The 21508-nt window shown below is 35.6% G+C and overlaps 1 protein-coding gene across 1 annotated transcript; it reads right to left on the reverse strand.

The window, feature by feature from the left end:
• Nucleotides 1-320: 320 nt before the first annotated feature.
• LOC110907057 (proteoglycan 4-like) lies at nt 321-1703 on the reverse strand. Its single transcript, XM_022152089.1, has one exon. It carries the CDS (start codon nt 1701-1703, stop codon nt 321-323), a length of 1383 nt encoding a protein of 460 aa, XP_022007781.1.
• Nucleotides 1704-21508: the final 19805 nt, after the last annotated feature.

Consider the following 21508-nt stretch of genomic DNA (forward strand, 5'->3'; position numbering starts at 1 on the left):
TTGGAAGCCTCAGTCACTTTTACACCCATACCACCTTGAGCATCGTCATCGTCGTTATCAGAACCATGACTTCTAGCTGAAAATACTTTCTCATCCTCGTCATCTTCCTCATCATCACCCTCTTCATCATCATCATCCTCTTCATCATCATCATCACCAGCTAGCTCATCAAGATGTGTTTCTTCCTCAAACAGACCAGATATAGCAGTTATAGGTTCAGGATTTTCAACAACCATGGAAGGAACAATTGATCTCTCTATCACTACTAAACTACCTTCAACGCCTTTGCCTTTATCTTTCATTTGTTCATCAATATCAGCTTAACGTTGTGCCCTTAGTTCTTCAACTTGTATCTCTTCAAACTTTTGTTCAACTGATGTTCCGAGCATACTTTCAACGACTTTGTTTAACATGTAGAACTCATGCTCCCTCAAAGCCTTAGCAGCTTCAAGCTCTTTATTTTTCAACTCGAAGTATTTATTCTGTTCATCTCTTTGAGCTTTTTCTTCTTCAAGTTCAGCAACTCGTACTTTCAAGATATCAATCTCAGATTGATCAGTGTCAATCTTCTTCAACAATTCTTTGTTGTCAATCTCCAGCCTCTTCACACGCATTTCAAGAATATTCTCACGATTAGAAACTTTCTTGTTCTCAGCAGCTAACTTTTTGTTTTCATCCAACACTTCATCCATCTTCTTTTCCAACTTCTTAACTTGTTCATCGTTTGCAAAGTCGAAATCTCCAATGTCTTCAAGATTATCATGAGGAATGTGAAGACCTTTGTGCCCAGCAGAACCAGGTGTTAGTTGACCTTGGGTGAGTGGTGGTGTTTGAAAGATTTCTTGCGATGTGAATAAGGTTTGTTGTGGTGGTGAAAGATGTAGTGATGAAGGGTGTATTGGTGATGGTTGTCTGGGTGGTGTTGGTTGTTTTGGTGGAGAAGGTTGTTGTGGAGGTGTAGGTTGTCGTGGAGGTGATTGAATTGGAGATTGAGGTGGTGTTGGCTCATGTGGTGGTGTTGATGGTTTACTGGTTTCTTTGGAAGGTTTCTTCTTTAAGACGATCTTTGGCTTTGAAATCTTTGGTGTAACTTTCCGGATCTTTGGAGATACAACTTTCTTTCTTGCCCCGGCCTTCTTTCTGCCACTAGAAGGTGATTGCGATTCAGAAACATGTTGTGGAGATGGCACATATGGAGCATCTTCCTTTTCTTGCCTTTTCCTCTTTCTCAACAACTTCTCTTTCTCCGTTGCTTCCTGAATTCTTCTTAAACGTCCAGCTTCATCTACTTCATCTTCTGAAGAACTCGAGGAACTTGTAGTATCTTTATCAACATCATCACCTTCAATATCGTCAATAACCTTCTCTTTCTGAGCTTCTACATTAACAGCTTGTTCAGTTTCAACATTCACTGTTGGCTCAGTCCCTAAAACATCAACATTAAACATCAAGTTTTCATCAACATTATACGAATCTTCTTCCGCAGTTACAACTGGCTCATCTTCTTCAGGTTCATCAATCAATAACGTTTTAGCGGCTTTCTTTTGTTTCTTCTTCGGTTGTGATGATGATCCCTCACCCTCTTGAGCTTTAGGAGTAACCTTTCTGCGTCTCCTCCTCGTTTCTTTAACAAACCAATCATTACGAGTAGGTTTGAACTCTTCAAGAGTCTTCAGCTCATCAGCATAGGCTGCCTCTTTCATTTCTTCTTCGTTTCTCCAGTTTTGATGATCAACTGGATCAGGATCAACGTAGTTTGCATTGTCACACCCCGACCACGTAAAACAACAAAACGTGGCGGAAACGTCGGGGAGTGTTGTAACAGAATCATTGTTTCACAACCATGGATTGAACAAATTTCGTTATATTGAATTAAATGAGTTACAATGTCTTAACAATAAAGAAACATAACAAAATTAACTAGTCTTGCATCTTTTAATGTCACTAAGGCCTCGTCCAATCCTATGTGAGCAGACATCGATATCATCATCAAATATCATCCACTATTGTACCTGAAACACATGTGAAAGTACGTCAGCATAAAAATGCCGGCGAGTACATAGGTTTTATTGATTTAGGATTCATGACTTATAAGTTTAGAAAAAGTTTGTTTATCAAAAAGTTAGTCATGATCCTTATAAAATGTTTTGTTTTATAAATCATTTGAAAAGCGATGATAGATATATATAATTAAAAAGAATGATGTAAGGTTAAATGAATAACCAAGTAAAAAAAATGAGTTTATATATAACAAGCTGTTTTGTGGAACAATGTCTTGTGAAAAGTATGTTATTTGTATAAAATGTATAGGTCCAAATTGAATGATTTAAACAACGCTGCGACGTGTAATATCATACAAACACTTATATATAGGAAGTACCAGCGGCGTATCCACCATGCTTGTATTATATTACACACACACCTCGTTACTCAAATCACTTACCCAAACAAACCACCAATGTAAATTGCCCATGTCTAAACCAATTGTCAAATGTCATTGTGAAAACCATGTCAAAATGTTTATGAAATGTATATGTCAATACCAAAATGTCTATGTCAATGTCAATCATGTAATGTGTAAACAAAATGTCATGTATGGCAAGTGATATATGTATCAACTAAACCATAGGTAAAAATGCACAAAACAATGTATTGAAGTAAAACGTGGTTTAAATCAACGTTATGTTTTGTGGAAAATGCATGCTATAATGAATACAGACATTTATGCGGTATTGTGAAAATGCATACATCCAAGCCTTGCAACTGTGGTGATAAACCTTTAAACAAATTAAAGGTCTATCTGTCTAAATGTTTTAATCGAATTCGGTCATTCCTTCCAATCCAAACATACCCAGGATTTCAGGAACGGGAGTTGTCAATTCCTATGGTACCATTACCTACTAACGAGCGGCGTGATCAATGTTAATGAATGTATATTGTCCCATTTAACAAACCAAATGTCATACCCAAAATGTAAGCATGTGAAAACAATGTACTAAGTATGATGAACATACATAGCGTGAAAATGTCATGTAAAACAAATGCACTAAGTATGATGAACATACGTAGCGTGAAAATGTCATGTAAAACAATGTACTAATGAACATAGCAAGTATATGATATGAAAGCATGAAAAGAATGAAAGTAACAAGTAGGCACATGTGTTTCACCCCAAAATGTTTGGAAAACAGTAAAAGAGGGGTCTATGTACTCACTTGAGATTGCTTAGAAGTCGTAGGATAACCACCAAGCAATGCTAGAAGATCACGGAATCAAACGGCACCCTATATAGATAACTACATAATTAACCGGACCTAAATCGGGGAATTGGATAGTATGAGGTTTCGTAAACCAAATGAGTATGGGAACTCATATGATATGGTTTAACAAGGCCTACATACTAAAAGGAAACCTAACCTTAGTGCTTTCGACCTATTACGACCCGTTTAGGTAGCTTATGCTACTTTAACGCGTCGTTTGCGTAAAACGCGTTCGGACCGTTTAACTAGTCCTATGACAAGTATTATATGCCTAAACATGCTTAATTATGTTGCTTAATCAGTTAAGTGACAAAATTTTGGGTTACATATGCTTAATTACCAATTATGTATGAAAAGGGCATTTTGGTAATTTACCTAAGGCATATAAACTACTTATCATACAACTACCTAAACTAGGTTACCACAAGATATAACCTCGGAAGGTTATTTCCTATGCAACTATGGTCCCTAAATATGTTTGGTCGGATCCTAATGATCGACCAAACGGGTCGTGTCCGAAAGTCTAAGCGGGTGTTTAGTCCGCTTGACTTACGACTCTACACAAGCACTAAACTAAAAGTGACGAGCTAAACATGTCGAAACATGTTTAACAAAGTTAGAAAACAGGTTTGGTATCAAAACAAACGGTTTTGACACCTAAAAGTAGCTTGGTTACAAAATACGCGAGAATGCGCATTCTGGCCGAAGCTACGGCTCATCACTGAGCCTAGATAACGTGGTAATCAGTAGGTATAGTTACTGGGGACTATAACCATCGTGATTACGCTCACGTTATGAAGTTCAAACGAACTTCGCATTGACCATAAACTGGTCAATGCAGAAAGTCAAACAAAGTTTGACTTTCGGACTCGAAAAGCAATAAAAGAACGAAGGAATACTTACAACGGGTCCCCGCAAGATTGAATTCCGAGTACTCTCAGGTATGAAGTGTCAAAGCACCCCAACTTAGAGAGCAACCTCAGAATTCAAGTGTGAGGGAAATGGGCAAGGCATGGAGGGGTATTTATAGATTTCGTTGAGCCGTTAAGATCGTTCCTCGCAAAGCGTGCTTCGATCTTGGCCATCCATGTGTACCCATAGTTTTTAAAAACCATTTGAGCCCATTGTTTCAGTCCCCTGATTCGAAAATACCATTTGCAATGGGTTTTTGAGTGCATAACAGCTGTTAGCAGCTCTTAAAACTGTTTTTGCAGTTCTGGGGACCTCACGCGGCCCGCCTAAGGATTGCATGAATGTTCACGCGGGCCGCCTGGGCAAAGTTTGACAGATTTGTCAGTTTTGGTCCCTGCAGCTTAGAAACATGCGTTTCGGCCCATTTTTGACACGTTTAAGCCCCGTTAACCTCATTTCAAGGCTCTAAAATGAAGTTAAAGTATAGGGAACTCAAAACATGCTCAAATATATCTCGGATGTCGGTTTGTTTGGTCGTACGATCGCGATGTTCGCTTAATTACGACGGAATGCGCATAAGCGCGAAAAACGATCCAAATTTCGCGACGAATGGATTTTTCTCATGCCAAACACTAAAACATAATATTTTAATGCTTACATAAATTTTTGGATGTCCGGAAGTATTCAGAACGTAAGTTATGCGCGAAAGTGCAAACTTATGCACTTTTTGACGCTTTTAGTCCCTGAATGACCAAAAAGTTTATTTTAGCACACCGAATACCTCAAAGCCTATTTCTAGGCTATGCAAAGGATATTTAGGGTATGTTTAACTTATGGTCAAGTTCCGGAATGTTCGTTACAGTTCAAATTGGCATACTTTCGCAGTTTGTCATATTTAGTCCCTGTAAGTGAATAAACTTGATTTTGGCATACCAAACCACCCAAAACTTATTTCTAAGTTATGTAAGGGTTATTTAAGGCATGTTAAGCCAATGTCACTATTCCGGAGTGTTTGTTGCATTAAACTGGTTATATTTACGAATCAGATCGCGTATAACCTTCCAGAAAGTGATTTAAAGCCCGAAATCGAACAAGAATCAATATGTGCAAACGATACACATATTTATACAAATCCCAAGTATGAAATACAATATTTCATTGGTTTGGTATTTGTTTGATGGCTTAAGTGACACAGATGTCACAGTCTCCCCTACTTCAGGAAATTTCGTCCCGAAATTTATTTAGAGGAAACTTGTGAGAGCTTGAGACATGAAGTTGAAAAGATCGAACAATCACTGGTTAGAGTCCTGAACTTCTAGTAACTTTAATTAACATCATGCTGCAATGTGAGAGGGTCACTTATATACAAGTATATAAAGCGTTATTGGTGCGTCCACCGTACCTCTATTACATTGTTCACATTTTGTTATGGTTGCCACTATTGGTTCTTACACATAATAAGTCTTACCGCGGTTTCCGTGCACTGAACTTCATAATTATGTATGCATCCATAATTACGTAATTCCTTGCATAGTCACGTAGTGCATCTTATAATGTGTAGGGGAGGAAAACGATGAACGAGCCTGTGATGATTGTGATTAGACCATAATGGGGTCCTTTTTAATTGAGTCAATAAATGATCTCCAGACCGCCAAGGAGTCTTTTCAGCTTATATCATCGCATGTCATTCTCAACCAGAATTTGAATCAATCTTTTGACCTAGACCACTAAAAGGGGTCTCTATGAACGATGGAGTGGCACTTATAAAATCCATGGGTCTTAACTATCACGTAGAAGCCCAATTAAGGATTCGAGATAGTACCTTCGAATATCCTACTACGAATCTCTCATATAAAAATACGAAAGGTTCTATCAGGATTTGGATAACGAATTATCCAGAGTATACAAAATCACAAAAATGCATAAAAGGAAACACAAAATGCATAAACACATAGTCACATAACCACAAAATTGTTTATCTTGATTTTAAATTTGTCATGATTTAATTTGTTCTGTTAACTGAGCACATGCATTTAAAGCACACCAGGTATCCAATCAGTGGATTCTGATTGGGGCTTTAAACATTATCAAGAATCCAACTATGAAGATAGAAAGATCTTAAATAGAAAATTTGATTTCGATTGCAAGGAACCAAAAGGTTCGAATTGAGATACACAAGGAATCCAATTAAGGACTCTGATTTGAATGATAATTAACCACAAGGGTCTAATTGTAAAGATAAAAAAGATCCCATATGGATTTTAGAAGTTGAAGATGTTTTGAAACCTTGCACAGGATGTGCTTAAGTCAAAACGTGAAGTAAAAATGCTTATGAAGATGGGATGCTGGATATGTCAAGGTGACATATGAAGTAGAATTTGAAGGTTAAGTCAATGAATGAAGAAAATATTTTTGAAAACTATGCATGGGGTTCTAAAATGTGTTTAATGTTTTTGGAAACCTTATATATAATACTTTTGAAATCATAAAGTAGGTGTATTAGGTAGGTATATTTATAAAAATGTTTTAAAATCATGCGGGATGAATTTTGAAATTATGTATAAGGTTTTTGAAAACATGAATGATGCTTTTGAAATCATGCACTTGATATAAGTAATTATACTGTATTAATAATATTTTGAAATCATGAAGGTCGTTTTTGAAAATACAGACAATGTTTTTGAAACTATGCATATGATATGTTAAGTAAATACACTATATTAAAAACTTTTTTTTTTGAACTATATATAAAATGTTTTTGAAGTCATGAAGGTTGTTTTGAAAACTTATGTTATGCATGTTGAAAAATCAGAACATAATGAGTATGAGATTTGAAAATACCCTTAGTTATCTTACCAAGGATTCAATGGCACAATGTGCAGAAGCACGATTACCCAAAATTTTGCTTTATTTCTTGCACTTTGTCTCATAGAACGAAACGAGTACTTAAAATTTTTGAGGAAATCATGAGCGATCACTTGAAAGGGAGAATCACAAGAGTAGTTCGTAAGGAACATAGTTCCTTGATGTAGGTATCATAGGAAAATGCCATACACACATGTAACTACATTTGTAAATCAGAATTGCAAATAACAACTTTCATTTATAAACAAAACGGATTGTTTCACACTACAAGAAAATAAAAGAAACAGAAGCATAAGACAACAATATCTTCTAATCAGCCAACTGCTTATTCGTGGGTTGGATTTGCCTTAGCAAGCTTTGGGCATTTGTTCCTGAAATGGCTTGTCTCGCCACAGTTGTAGCACGATCCACGGAGAAAGCGAGCTTGAGCAGAATTGACTTGTGGTTGATTTGGACCACCCTGGTTTGGGTTAGTTCGACAAACACTCGCCAGGTGACCAACTCGCCCACATGATTCACATAGACGACACTGTAAGTGAGCTTGGTGATGCCCATTACATTTGTCGCATAGTGGTGCCGTTCCCTTGTATTGCTTCTTAGCAGGTGGTGTTGCCTTTTGGCTAGGTCCTGCTGGATTAGGTGCAACTGCTGCGGGTTTCTTTGAAGCCTTACGCTTCCTTGATTTTGGTGCAGGTTTGACTTCTACTTTCCTCAGTGATTCTTGAGTGGCTCCATTTTTGAGGCGGGACATGGCAATACCTAAGTCCACGGTCTTCAGAACTACTTCGCCTATTTGCTGGGCAAGTTTGGCTGCTTGCTTGGACATCTGACCGTTGCTGAGATAAAGAGACATTCTAGAAGAAAATGAAAGACATAGGAAGAAAAGATTGAAAGGTTATCGGTTGATCAAAACAAAATGACAACGCATAGAAATTGCGATCATTTGTTTGTTACTTAAGGCAAACAAATGAGATGGTGAAGAATCAAAGTAAGCGGGTCATAATAATGTATTGCTGAAGACATGCTCGCCTATAAGTGAACACTCACCCCAAGAGTTCCCAGGTAAGAGTGACTGGTCCGATACTGCGGATTTGTACGAACACTCTAGCCTTAGACAGAAAACTCAGAGTACAGGCATTCACTCTTCCAGTTTGCACGTGTTCACATCATTTAGACCCAAACTTTGACGGGATTTTGAAAACTCGAAAGGCACTAAGCCAAATATGAGTTAAACTGGGAGGGTTCAAAACCTTACATCAAAGGGTTCAAAACCTAGTAATCAATCATCCTAGAACAAATGATTAGTTTTCAAAGCGGATCAAATTTATGTTCTTGTTGTGGTTGTCACCTAAGGATAAGTGACGGTATTGTTTTATGACTAAACGCAAGTAAACTTGCGTTAGGGTCCTAGGAAGGTTATAGTCTAGGTCAAAGCATTACTAATAACCTAATTCCCTATAACCATGGGCTCTGATACCAACTTTTCTGTCACACCCCGACCACGTAAAACAACAAAACGTGGCGGAAACGTCGGGGAGTGTTGTAACAGAATCATTGTTTCACAACCATGGATTGAACAAATTTCGTTATATTGAATTAAATGAGTTACAATGTCTTAACAATAAAGAAACATAACAAAATTAACTAGTCTTGCATCTTTTAATGTCACTAAGGCCTCGTCCAATCCTATGTGAGCAGACATCGATATCATCATCAAATATCATCCACTATTGTACCTGAAACACATGTGAAAGTACGTCAGCATAAAAATGCCGGCGAGTACATAGGTTTTATTGATTTAGGATTCATGACTTATAAGTTTAGAAAAAGTTTGTTTATCAAAAAGTTAGTCATGATCCTTATAAAATGTTTTGTTTTATAAATCATTTGAAAAGCGATGATAGATATATATAATTAAAAAGAATGATGTAAGGTTAAATGAATAACCAAGTAAAAAAAATGAGTTTATATATAACAAGCTGTTTTGTGGAACAATGTCTTGTGAAAAGTATGTTATTTGTATAAAATGTATAGGTCCAAATTGAATGATTTAAACAACGCTGCGACGTGTAATATCATACAAACACTTATATATAGGAAGTACCAGCGGCGTATCCACCATGCTTGTATTATATTACACACACACCTCGTTACTCAAATCACTTACCCAAACAAACCACCAATGTAAATTGCCCATGTCTAAACCAATTGTCAAATGTCATTGTGAAAACCATGTCAAAATGTTTATGAAATGTATATGTCAATACCAAAATGTCTATGTCAATGTCAATCATGTAATGTGTAAACAAAATGTCATGTATGGCAAGTGATATATGTATCAACTAAACCATAGGTAAAAATGCACAAAACAATGTATTGAAGTAAAACGTGGTTTAAATCAACGTTATGTTTTGTGGAAAATGCATGCTATAATGAATACAGACATTTATGCGGTATTGTGAAAATGCATACATCCAAGCCTTGCAACTGTGGTGATAAACCTTTAAACAAATTAAAGGTCTATTTGTCTAAATGTTTTAATCGAATTCGGTCATTCCTTCCAATCCAAACATACCCAGGATTTCAGGAACGGGAGTTGTCAATTCCTATGGTACCATTACCTACTAACGAGCGGCGTGATCAATGTTAATGAATGTATATTGTCCCATTTAACAAACCAAATGTCATACCCAAAATGTAAGCATGTGAAAACAATGTACTAAGTATGATGAACATACATAGCGTGAAAATGTCATGTAAAACAAATGCACTAAGTATGATGAACATACATAGCGTGAAAATGTCATGTAAAACAAATGCACTAAGTATGATGAACATACGTAGCGTGAAAATGTCATGTAAAACAATGTACTAATGAACATAGCAAGTATATGATATGAAAGCATGAAAAGAATGAAAGTAACAAGTAGGCACATGTGTTTCACCCCAAAATGTTTGGAAAACAGTAAAAGAGGGGTCTATGTACTCACTTGAGATTGCTTAGAAGTCGTAGGATAACCACCAAGCAATGCTAGAAGATCACGGAATCAAACGGCACCCTATATAGATAACTACATAATTAACCGGACCTAAATCGGGGAATTGGATAGTATGAGGTTTCGTAAACCAAATGAGTATGGGAACTCATATGATATGGTTTAACAAGGCCTACATACTAAAAGGAAACCTAACCTTAGTGCTTTCGACCTATTACGACCCGTTTAGGTAGCTTATGCTACTTTAACGCGTCGTTTGCGTAAAACGCGTTCGGACCGTTTAACTAGTCCTATGACAAGTATTATATGCCTAAACATGCTTAATTATGTTGCTTAATCAGTTAAGTGACAAAAGTTTGGGTTACATATGCTTAATTACCAATTATGTATGAAAAGGGCATTTTGGTAATTTACCTAAGGCATATAAACTACTTATCATACAACTACCTAAACTAGGTTACCACAAGATATAACCTCGGAAGGTTATTTCCTATGCAACTATGGTCCCTAAATATGTTTGGTCGGATCCTAATGATCGACCAAACGGGTCGTGTCCGAAAGTCTAAGCGGGTGTTTAGTCCGCTTGACTTACGACTCTACACAAGCACTAAACTAAAAGTGACGAGCTAAACATGTCGAAACATGTTTAACAAAGTTAGAAAACAGGTTTGGTATCAAAACAAACGGTTTTGACACCTAAAAGTAGCTTGGTTACAAAATACGCGAGAATGCGCATTCTGGCCGAAGCTACGGCTCGTCACTGAGCCTAGATAACGTGGTAATCAGTAGGTATAATTACTGGGGACTATAACCATCGTGATTACGCTCACGTTATGAAGTTCAAACGAACTTCGCATTGACCATAAACTGGTCAATGCAGAAAGTCAAACAAAGTTTGACTTTCGGACTCGAAAAGCAATAAAAGAACGAAGGAATACTTACAACGGGTCCCCGCAAGATTGAATTCCGAGTACTCTCAGGTATGAAGTGTCAAAGCACCCCAACTTAGAGAGCAACCTCAGAATTCAAGTGTTAGGGAAATGGGCAAGGCATGGAGGGGTATTTATAGATTTCGTTGAGCCGTTAAGATCGTTCCTCGCAAAGCGTGCTTCGATCTTGGCCATCCATGTGTACCCATAGTTTTTAAAAACCATTTGAGCCCATTGTTTCAGTCCCCTGATTCGAAAATACCATTTGCAATGGGTTTTTGAGTGCATAACAGCTGTTAGCAGCTGTTAAAACTGTTTTTGCAGTTCTGGGGACCTCACGCGGCCCGCCTAAGGATTGCATGAATGTTCACGCGGGCCGCCTGGGCAAAGTTTGACAGATTTGTCAGTTTTGGTCCCTGCAGCTTAGAAACATGCGTTTCGGCCCATTTTTGACACGTTTAAGCCCCGTTAACCTCATTTCAAGGCTCTAAAATGAAGTTAAAGTATAGGGAACTCAAAACATGCTCAAAAATATCTCGGATGTCGGTTTGTTTGGTCGTACGATCGCGATGTTCGCTTAATTACGACGGAATGCGCATAAGCGCGAAAAACGATCCAAATTTCGCGACGAATGGATTTTTCTCATGCCAAACACTAAAACATAATATTTTAATGCTTACATAAATTTTTGGATGTCCGGAAGTATTCAGAACGTAAGTTATGCGCGAAAGTGCAAACTTATGCACTTTTTGACGCTTTTAGTCCCTGAATGACCAAAAAGTTTATTTTAGCACACCGAATACCTCAAAGCCTATTTCTAGGCTATGCAAAGGATATTTAGGGTATGTTTAACTTATGGTCAAGTTCCGGAATGTTCGTTACAGTTCAAATTGGCATACTTTCGCAGTTTGTCATATTTAGTCCCTGTAAGTGAATAAACTTGATTTTGGCATACCAAACCACCCAAAACTTATTTCTAAGTTATGTAAGGGTTATTTAAGGCATGTTAAGCCAATGTCACTATTCCGGAGTGTTTGTTGCATTAAACTGGTTATATTTACGAATCAGATCGCGTATAACCTTCCAGAAAGTGATTTAAAGCCCGAAATCGAACAAGAATCAATATGTGCAAACGATACACATATTTATACAAATCCCAAGTATGAAATACAATATTTCATTGGTTTGGTATTTGTTTGATGGCTTAAGTGACACAGATGTCACATGCATCCTTAATAAAACCGAAGAATTCAGCACCAATCTTTGGATGGTATCTCGCAAGCTGTTTGAGCGACTCATTGCTCATGTGTGATTGCACCAATAGACCGTTCTTTAAATTTTGGTCAATCTCTGGATAAGCATGATCGATTAACATCTGCACGAATCTAGGATACATCCAAGTCTTGCTCTTCGTAGTAATATTCTCGACCATATAGTGAAAGACAATATGTGAGAAGTTGTACTTCTTGTTCAAAATAATGCAGTGACCATATTCATCTGATAGTCACGCATTGTATCGTAACGTCCCTTTGTATGACTCAATGACAACAATATACAGTGAATAATGAACTTGTAGGGTTTCTGAAATTTCGACTTCAAATAATTCCCAACATTCAATGCACCCTGATAACCCATCCTGAGCATGCAACCCTTTACCATACGTTCTGGAAATCTTGTTGGCGACTCTGCATCGTCTGGAAAATTCACAACTTCATGAATGAGCGCCTCAGTGACAATTATCTTCTTATTTTCTCCATGCACCTCCACAATTGAAGAAATTGTTTTGTTTTCATCATCATAACTTGCATTCTTCCAGAAACGTTCTATATGTGATCTGTACACTGGACGCTGATCTGTCAAGGCCTTTTGAATCGGAATACGACCCATGAACTCCAAGATACTGCTAAACTTGGCCAATTCAGTGTTTTTCTGCACATCCAAATCACAACAACTGTTGTGAAGAGGATCAAAGATCACACTGGAACCCTGCACATCAAAACAACATACAATAAGTCAATATACTTTGAATATTTTTAATCATCAAAACTGTTACAATTGAAAACACTTGTTTTACAGAAGTGAAATCACAGTAAGTACACATTGAGCGAAATCAGAGATATTCACTATAAGTGAAATCATATAACATGCATCAGGAGCGGAATCAGGTTATCTGTTTTTAGGGGCGGAATCAGGTTGAGACAATCTGGGGCGAAATCAGTACATCAACAGATTTAAACATAGGAGCGAAATCAGGTCATCCGCTTTGGAGCGGAATCACCATATACTTTAATTTTGGGGCGGAATCATGTACAACCACTCAAAACTTGTTAACTGATGAAATCATGTTATCATGTTAATCTGATGATTTCGACAATGGGGTTATGTTTCAATTTCAATTTTTGACCTCTCAAACACCCTAGATCTACGTCTGCAACATCTGTGTATCGACAATCACCAATAATTCCTAGATCTAACACAATCAAACACAAATATGCAATCTATACACTAAAACGACAACACATGTTTGTTTTTATGCTCAGATTTAACATATTAAGCCCTAAAACTATGTTTCGTTTAACAACAATTGCCGACAGTTCATAATCTGAACAATACAGGTCAAATTGAGGCACACTCTACCTTGCCCATGATTAATCACTAAGATAATCACAAGATCTGTAAGAAATTGGGCAGCAATTCGGTAGGAAAACGTCGTTTTAGGGTTTCGCTCAAGAGTCGCTGGAGAGAGAATACTTAGGAGCGAAATGTGAAAAGTGAGTTATGAGCGAAATCAGATGGCTTATATAGCCTGTCTGATTTCGCTCCTAATGACCACTGAAACTCTCGAGCGAAATCAACAATGGAGCTTTGAGCGAAATCAGAATGAAACAGCTTAGAGCGAAATCAGTGTTACATGTGTTTTGGGGCGAAATCAGAATATGATTTTTCAAACTTTTATCTTTTTAACACTTTCCGATTGTTCACCGACACACCCAGTTAACCAAGTCCAAGTCAATGACCTTGGTCAACTGCTTGGCCTACCAAGTCCAAGTTAATGACCTTGGTTGACCGAATTATGAAGTACACTGATGTTTTGATCTGAAAACAGTTCAAATTAATGAACTTACAAACATTTTGAGCTTTCAAACACTTTTCAATCTGTCAAACAATGTATCAATCACAGTTTAAGTATCTTCTGCTTACCCAGCCCTCATTAATCAAAGACATGATCTGCACAAAGCTTTGATCGTCAGATTCCCAACGTCGGTTGTCAAAAATAAGATAAGAAACTAAAATCTTTTTGGATTTTTAATAGGATAAACTGAAACTCTGTACACACAATCTTTTTGTGAGCGTGTTAGGGGATCATATCAGTTGCCGACTAGACACAAGCACCGTTAAGCTATAATTTCATACCAAGCATTAAACAATTCGTGTAGATTGCCGATATACTGATCCTCTTAAATTCTCACAGAACTTTCAATCTGTCTGGGATACAGAATTAGTGTTTTAAGACTTAAACCTCTATATGTGTCCCACCTCAGTATATACTCCCGTATCCAGATCCCAGTATTCAGTCTTACAGGTGAGTATACCTAGATGATATCTGTAATGGGGTGAATTGCGAGGGCCATGAGAGCTCAGGTCGATACTTCCGTATACGCAGAGAGATGACGGCTTCGACTTTACGGTGGGTCCCCTTTAGAGGATCTTTTGATTACAACAACACATGATTAACATTTTTCAATGTGTTATCATTTTTTATGCTGAGGGGAGGCTTTACAAGTAAAGCAATGCGTAAAGCATTATCCGGGGACTAGGTCAGTATTTCCATACAGCAGAAGTCCCGGGATAATACCCCAGATATCACCAAGTATAAAGACCTAGTATCTCAGAATATGGGACCTTTCAAACAAGATTTTGGGGGTTACCCATATATCCTGGAGGTGTTCCCCACGTAAACGCAAGTAAATTTTAGGTTTATATCCCAGACTGATTTACTGATTTTGCAAAAACCTATCGACACATCTTTAGCGAGACTGCTTAACTGTCACAACCCCCGACCCCTCAGGAACGGGCGGCCGTGAGCCAGTTTCGGTGGTATCGTGTATTGTCTAATTTGGCAGCGGAATTTTTCATCAGGACCGTAGTTAGGAAATATTTTTATCAGAGTAAAACCACCATATTTTCATAATATTAAACACATGGGTAAAACCCAAGTTTTCAGTATACACACTTTCATAGGAATAAATCCTATTTTTATTAATAAAAACATCTATTTTATTTTAGGTAACTTTATAGCCACTTTTCCAAGCCTTCAGTGCTCTCCAGCTGGCTTTTATTGGCTTCACACTAAGTTACCTGAAACACGTGTTTAAAACATTTTATCAGCAGGAAATACTGGTGAGTGAATCCCAGTTTAATCAAGTTTAAATAAAAACCAATTTGCAGTATTGAGGGCACATCCGCAATTACATTTGTATCCAAGACATCACAATTAACATCAGTGGTACGGTCATACTCAACTTATGGGATGTTACCACGCCAGTAACCAATTTTGTATACAAAACCCCAACATACCCACTATAATTGTATTCTTTACAAATACTCAATAACTGTCATTTGCATGAAAAGGTATTTAAGGTTTTGTAAAAACAATTAATAAAAAGTTCACAAAAGATGGATCAACTCACAAAAATGAGTTCATAAAAAGAAGGATCACTCACATTGCTATTATAGGGCTTTCCTTTGTGATTCCCTGGTTATAGTCTAATTAAATAAACAATGCACACGCGTTAGTATAATAACCCATTTTAACATTAGTAATACCCTCCCCGAGACGGTATTCCAACGACTACGTCGGGCAGAACCACGACAGCCGTTACGGAACCCTAGATCAATCGGGCAGAGTATCTAATACGTATCCAGGGGTTATGATACTTACAACGAGGCAGAGCTTTGCTAATTAGGGGGGTATAATACCCGCGTATAATAAGCCCACTATTAGAAATTTGAGAGAAAGAAACGTTTGTGAGCGAATTCAACTGAAGATCCGATGGCCTGATTATATAGTGCTTCACCTGGGTTTTCTCGCGGCCCGCGTAAGGGTAGACCAAAGTCTACGCGGCCCGCGTCAACGCTGGTCAACAGCGTAGGTGATCCGGGTCACTATCTAGCTTCGACATGTGTTGGGCCACGTGGCGGCCCAGAGCTGCGCCACCTTTTGGGACTCTCGCGGCCCGCATAAACTTAAACGGGGTCATACGCGGCCCGTCTGAACTAATGAAATTAAAGGAATCCGGTTACACCTTAATACGGCCCGCGTAAACTAAGGGTGAGGGTTGTCGCGGCCCGCCTAAACTTATATTTTCTTGTTTTTGATTATTTTTAATAATATATTGTATTTCGGGCTCGGTTTTCACATACGGGGTGTATTTTAGGAAGTGTAGGGTGTCAGAAAAATATTCGGGAGGGTTGTTATATTTTGGGTACAACTCCTGGATTATTTAATAAAATATATAGTGCACTCACATTAAGTATAGCAACCCAATTCAACTTTATCCCTACGTCACGAGACAGAACCCCCAACGAATTTAGGCAGAGCCTTGTCATACGTTACGGGGCCCTACGTCACTTGGACAGGGTATCAGTAATCAAGGGTTAAAACACTTAAAACGGGGCATGGTTTTATTATTATTATTATGTGTGAAATAATAGAATATAGAATTTTGAGAGAGAGGGTATCACGAGAGATGTGAAAAAAAAGAAAGAAGAGGCAGGGGAAAAACTAGAGAATCACATCCTATTTATACTAATGTGTTCAAAGCTTGGAGGTCACGTTGATCAATTAATTCTTTCCATTCTAGACTTCCACGTATCCTTGCAAATTCCAATTGTTTAGTTTTTATTATTTTATTAATTTTATTATTTTATTTCAAACTTACGTATTAAGTTTTGTTTCAATTTTTATTATTATTATATTACTTTATTTTAAATTATGCCCACTTTATTTATGTGAAATTTTAATTATTATTTTATTAAATTTATATATTATAATTAATTCAGCAAGTTCACTGATTTGGCGCATATAACTTAAGACGTTTTATAAAATAATAAATATGCCATTAGAACGAGAATAATTTTATTTATATTTTGAAGCGAGTTTCATTAAAAACAGAGTAGGTTCAAATATAATGTATTTTTATAATTATTAAATGGTTTCTACGTTTGCCCAAAATATCTCATATTTCCATTGGTCAACTTACCCATGATGCATCCTTTTAACGACATAAGTTTTTATATTTTATATAAATAAAATCTTTGGGAATGTTACATCCTCCCCACCTTGTTTTAAATCTCGTCCTCGAGATTCCCTGAAATATGGATTAATATTTTTAGTTAGTTTAGCTTCTAGGTATATTCCGTTCTTTGTTTTTGAATTTCACTTTACTTTGACCAGAACTATTCTCTATGCTTGGAGATTCTTACTTTTAATTTGTATGATCTTTTAATGGATTTAAATTCTCCATTTACCTCTATAACTTTGAAGAGGTACAACTTAAGATTTATCAGTTAGGTATGTATTCCGGTCATTTCAAGTAAATTTAAGGGTTCCGAATGATAAATCTTAGTAGAATCATAGGGGAAGGGAGTTCTAGTCGTGGTTATTCTTATCTTTTCAAGAGCTCTTAATAAAGGTAAAACGACTCTCTATAAATTTTTAGATGTTTTGTGTCTTAGCACAACTTTTGGTTACAGGCTTCTTAATGCGTTAATAATAGCAAAGGGAAATCTTATACTTTTCATGGCATCCCAACTTATAGGGTTCCCTTCGTTCATCTTGTCGCACGAGTTTCAAGGCTGATGATCAAACGAAATAGTGTTTGACATCGGAATTATAGACGTATACGAGAGATTCCTGATAAATAAATCTAAAATTATCATTGACATACTTGTTCGTGATTTATCCCTAATTGTCAATCATTATAGTCTTTGGATTTTCTCATAGATATACATATCTATATAATCATATATTTCACATACTGTAATATACACACCATTCATCAGGTCAATGTATTTAACAGATTCAGATTTTCAAAAATAGGTCAGACATCAGTCATGGTACTATTTAGGGAATTCCATTATCATAACATATACCCCATCTCACCCGGTCTTACCGGAGAGGTACCCTCATCTCACCCGGACAAGCTGGAGTGTATACCACATCATACCCAGGCTTGCCAGAGAGGTAGTTATCATTGTATTTCCTATAAACATAATTTTTCTCACATTATGATTTGTATCATTTATTTTGACTTATATCAAGAAATAAGGGAATTAGTATTCTCATGATGGATCATACTCTAGAACCGAGTAGTATTAATAAACAAGAAATAACAGTGGCCAGTTGTTATCGCTTATTTATCATACTTGCACTGTTCTAGTCATCATCCTCACGGGATACCAATACCCATCACACTTTATCTACGCAAGTAATTGGCTTATCTCAAAACTTTATACTAAGGCATTCTCCTTAGGTTCAAGTCTAAATACTATCCTGGTTGTTACCAGTGAATATCAAAATCTTAACTCTTTTCGCATAGATATTATCATGGTTGTGGTTTTCTTTTGGTCGGAGAATGGAGTTTCAAATATATCATTGTCTCCATTGGTACTATAGCTAGGTTCAATGTAATAAGTGTGCTTATAGCCAACTCTATTCATGCTTATATATTATGAGATTCCGATGCACGAAATATTTTATTGAAACAGATAGTATTTTAAAACATAATACATTTCAGGATTTATTCTTATATGACTTCACGTTTTCATAAGAATCATCAATGATATTTTCTCTTATGTTTATCTTACAGAAGATATTATGTTGGGTATACCATCAAGAAATTCTATTGGGTATATGCATATATATGTATAAAATTTCAAATCTCCAGTTAATATTAAACTTACGAAATATATACACATATATAAAGTAATAAGTATACATACGATGGTACCAATTATCAAGCTTAATTCCATGACTTTATTTTATCCTCTTATAAAAGTAGTATATTGAAATAAATTTCTGTCAAATATAATATTTTGGAATTTAAAAGTTTAAGGAAATAAATTAATCCAAGTATAATTTTCTGGACTCATAAAAACAATTTCATTCTTAACTAATGAGTTAAACTGTACAAGACTTACTATTTATATCACATTAATAATTTCTCCTCAAGTAACCATCTATTTCAATTATCACATTTCTACCTTTTCCTTTATAAGAATCCATTATAATATACCTTTAAGATTGAAAAGCAATATTTAAAAGACTATGTGCATATGTGACTCATGACATGGTATTTATTGGTTACCCATAGATATATATACGATATATAAATTACTTTCTGTAATTGAAAACTTTAGTTATAGCAATGTAACGGGTATATATTAAATATTAATATATAGTATAAACTTAAAACACATAACACAATTTTTTTTTTCTTTTTCAAACCTTATGTAGCGTACTTCATCCCATATTATCAAAGTATGTCTATTTTATATTCAGAATATGTTAAGATTAATACTTTACTTCGTATATATTCGAGATCCATTTTTTTTCCAAGTATTTAACTAAATAGATCTTTTATAGATTCACGTAATCGGCTTTATAAAAATTTATTTGTATCACGGGTACATCACTGATATTTTATTACTACAGTTATTTTATGAGAATTTCCATCCCCATTATTTAACCGATCACAATTCAATCTCTTCTCTTTTATCTTCGCTATAATCTTTTTAAAGTATGAGAACTTCGAGACTACTTAGGGTAAGTTTAACATTCAATTTATCAACTCAACTCATTTACCAATATTGTATTATTTAGCTATTATATATCAGCCAAGTGACTCGAATACTTTTCTTTAGGATACACAATCCTATCACTAATATGACTGGTTAATCTTATTTCCAGGCATAAGACCTATTTTGGACATATCTTAATATTAGAGATTTGTAGAAATGCTTTCAATGTTTAGTTAGGCCTTTCTACATAGTCTAACCAACCCAAATCTCTAAAAATTTTAAATGATTTTATTAAATCATGAATACCAATCATATTCATTTAACCATCTATTTTATTACTAAGTATTTTAATAGAAACTTTTACAAGTAATTCCAACATCAGTTATTTCATAAAACTATGAAAGTATGAAGTCTTATGGTCAACTAGTTATAAACCAAAAATGATAAAATAGAGTGAGAAATTGGTACACCTGGGTTTCAAAACTTGCTTTGGCTAGATCTACTAAAGCAATCTTTTAAAGATTTTATCACTTTTTAAAATCCTTTCGGTTAATTTAATAGCTTCGGTTTTATTTATTGGAATATAAATTATTTTGAAACACTATTATTGAAACCATAAAGTTTTAAAGTTTTCTACCATATATTTCAATATATATTTTTAAACCAAAGTAAATGATTGGTTTCAAAAGAGAGTCATAAACATGACTGCTTTGTTAACAACTAACTTAGTTTGATGTATATTATAATGTTATTTGAGTAGGTGGTATTAATTATCACAGACAAATTTCTAGTATAAATATTTGGGTACCATCATAAAAATAGATTGATTAAAAACGGCGAACATTGCGACTTATATATATATGTATATTTATTGCAACTACAACTGGGGTTCAAAATATACTAGGAATTATGCATTCATAACTTATTTTAGTCTATCTAGGTTATAGGAGTATTATGCTCAACATACTTTTATGTATGGTTTTATTCTATCTTTTTCTTTTACTAGGTTGTTTATTTAATGGGCAAAATTTCTTTTAAAATTTCTGGCTCATAGGTGGCATGGGTGCTGGTACTGGTTTTGCGGTTCAACTATTTAATATAAGTTAATATTTAGTTCTGTAATGGCAAACATATGGAGATTTACCCATTGTTTATCTTCCCATGGTAGGTTATTGCCTATTTCCTGAGTTTGTGCATTTGTTTCCTTATTAATTATTACTTCCTTTGGTTGTGACTTCTTTATTTTCTTTATTTTCTCTTGATCTTTTTTTTTTCTAGTAATCCTACTTCTCTTTTTAGTGGTAAATAATTTCTCAGACTGTGCCTTACGAATAAAAATTCCCTTCTCAGTATCTGCTGAGTATCCTGAGGGATTTGGTTGAAGTGATGTTCCCTTATTTTTACTTCTTAAAAATATTAACTATTAATTCTCTTTTATACCGATTGTACAAACTATCAGACCCATTTTTTTTAATGGTGTATTATAACGTATGTTTATTAGAAGTATACTATACTACAACGTGTATATTATTTTACATACAATTAATATTGTATATTAACATGATTTTTGGATTTAAGGTCAATTCAGGAATTTGCCATAATCTATACCACCATTCATAAGGATAGATCATGGTATAGATCATGAAGTCTATGAATCAATTAAAATAACATACTTTTATTTATTTAAGGTGGATACATAATATTATTCGATTTCTTACGTAAGTTTATCATAAATTATGATTTT

The sequence above is a fragment of the Helianthus annuus genome, chromosome 14, assembly GCF_002127325.2.
Source record: "Helianthus annuus cultivar XRQ/B chromosome 14, HanXRQr2.0-SUNRISE, whole genome shotgun sequence".
NCBI classification, from domain to species: Eukaryota; Viridiplantae; Streptophyta; class Magnoliopsida; order Asterales; family Asteraceae; genus Helianthus; species Helianthus annuus.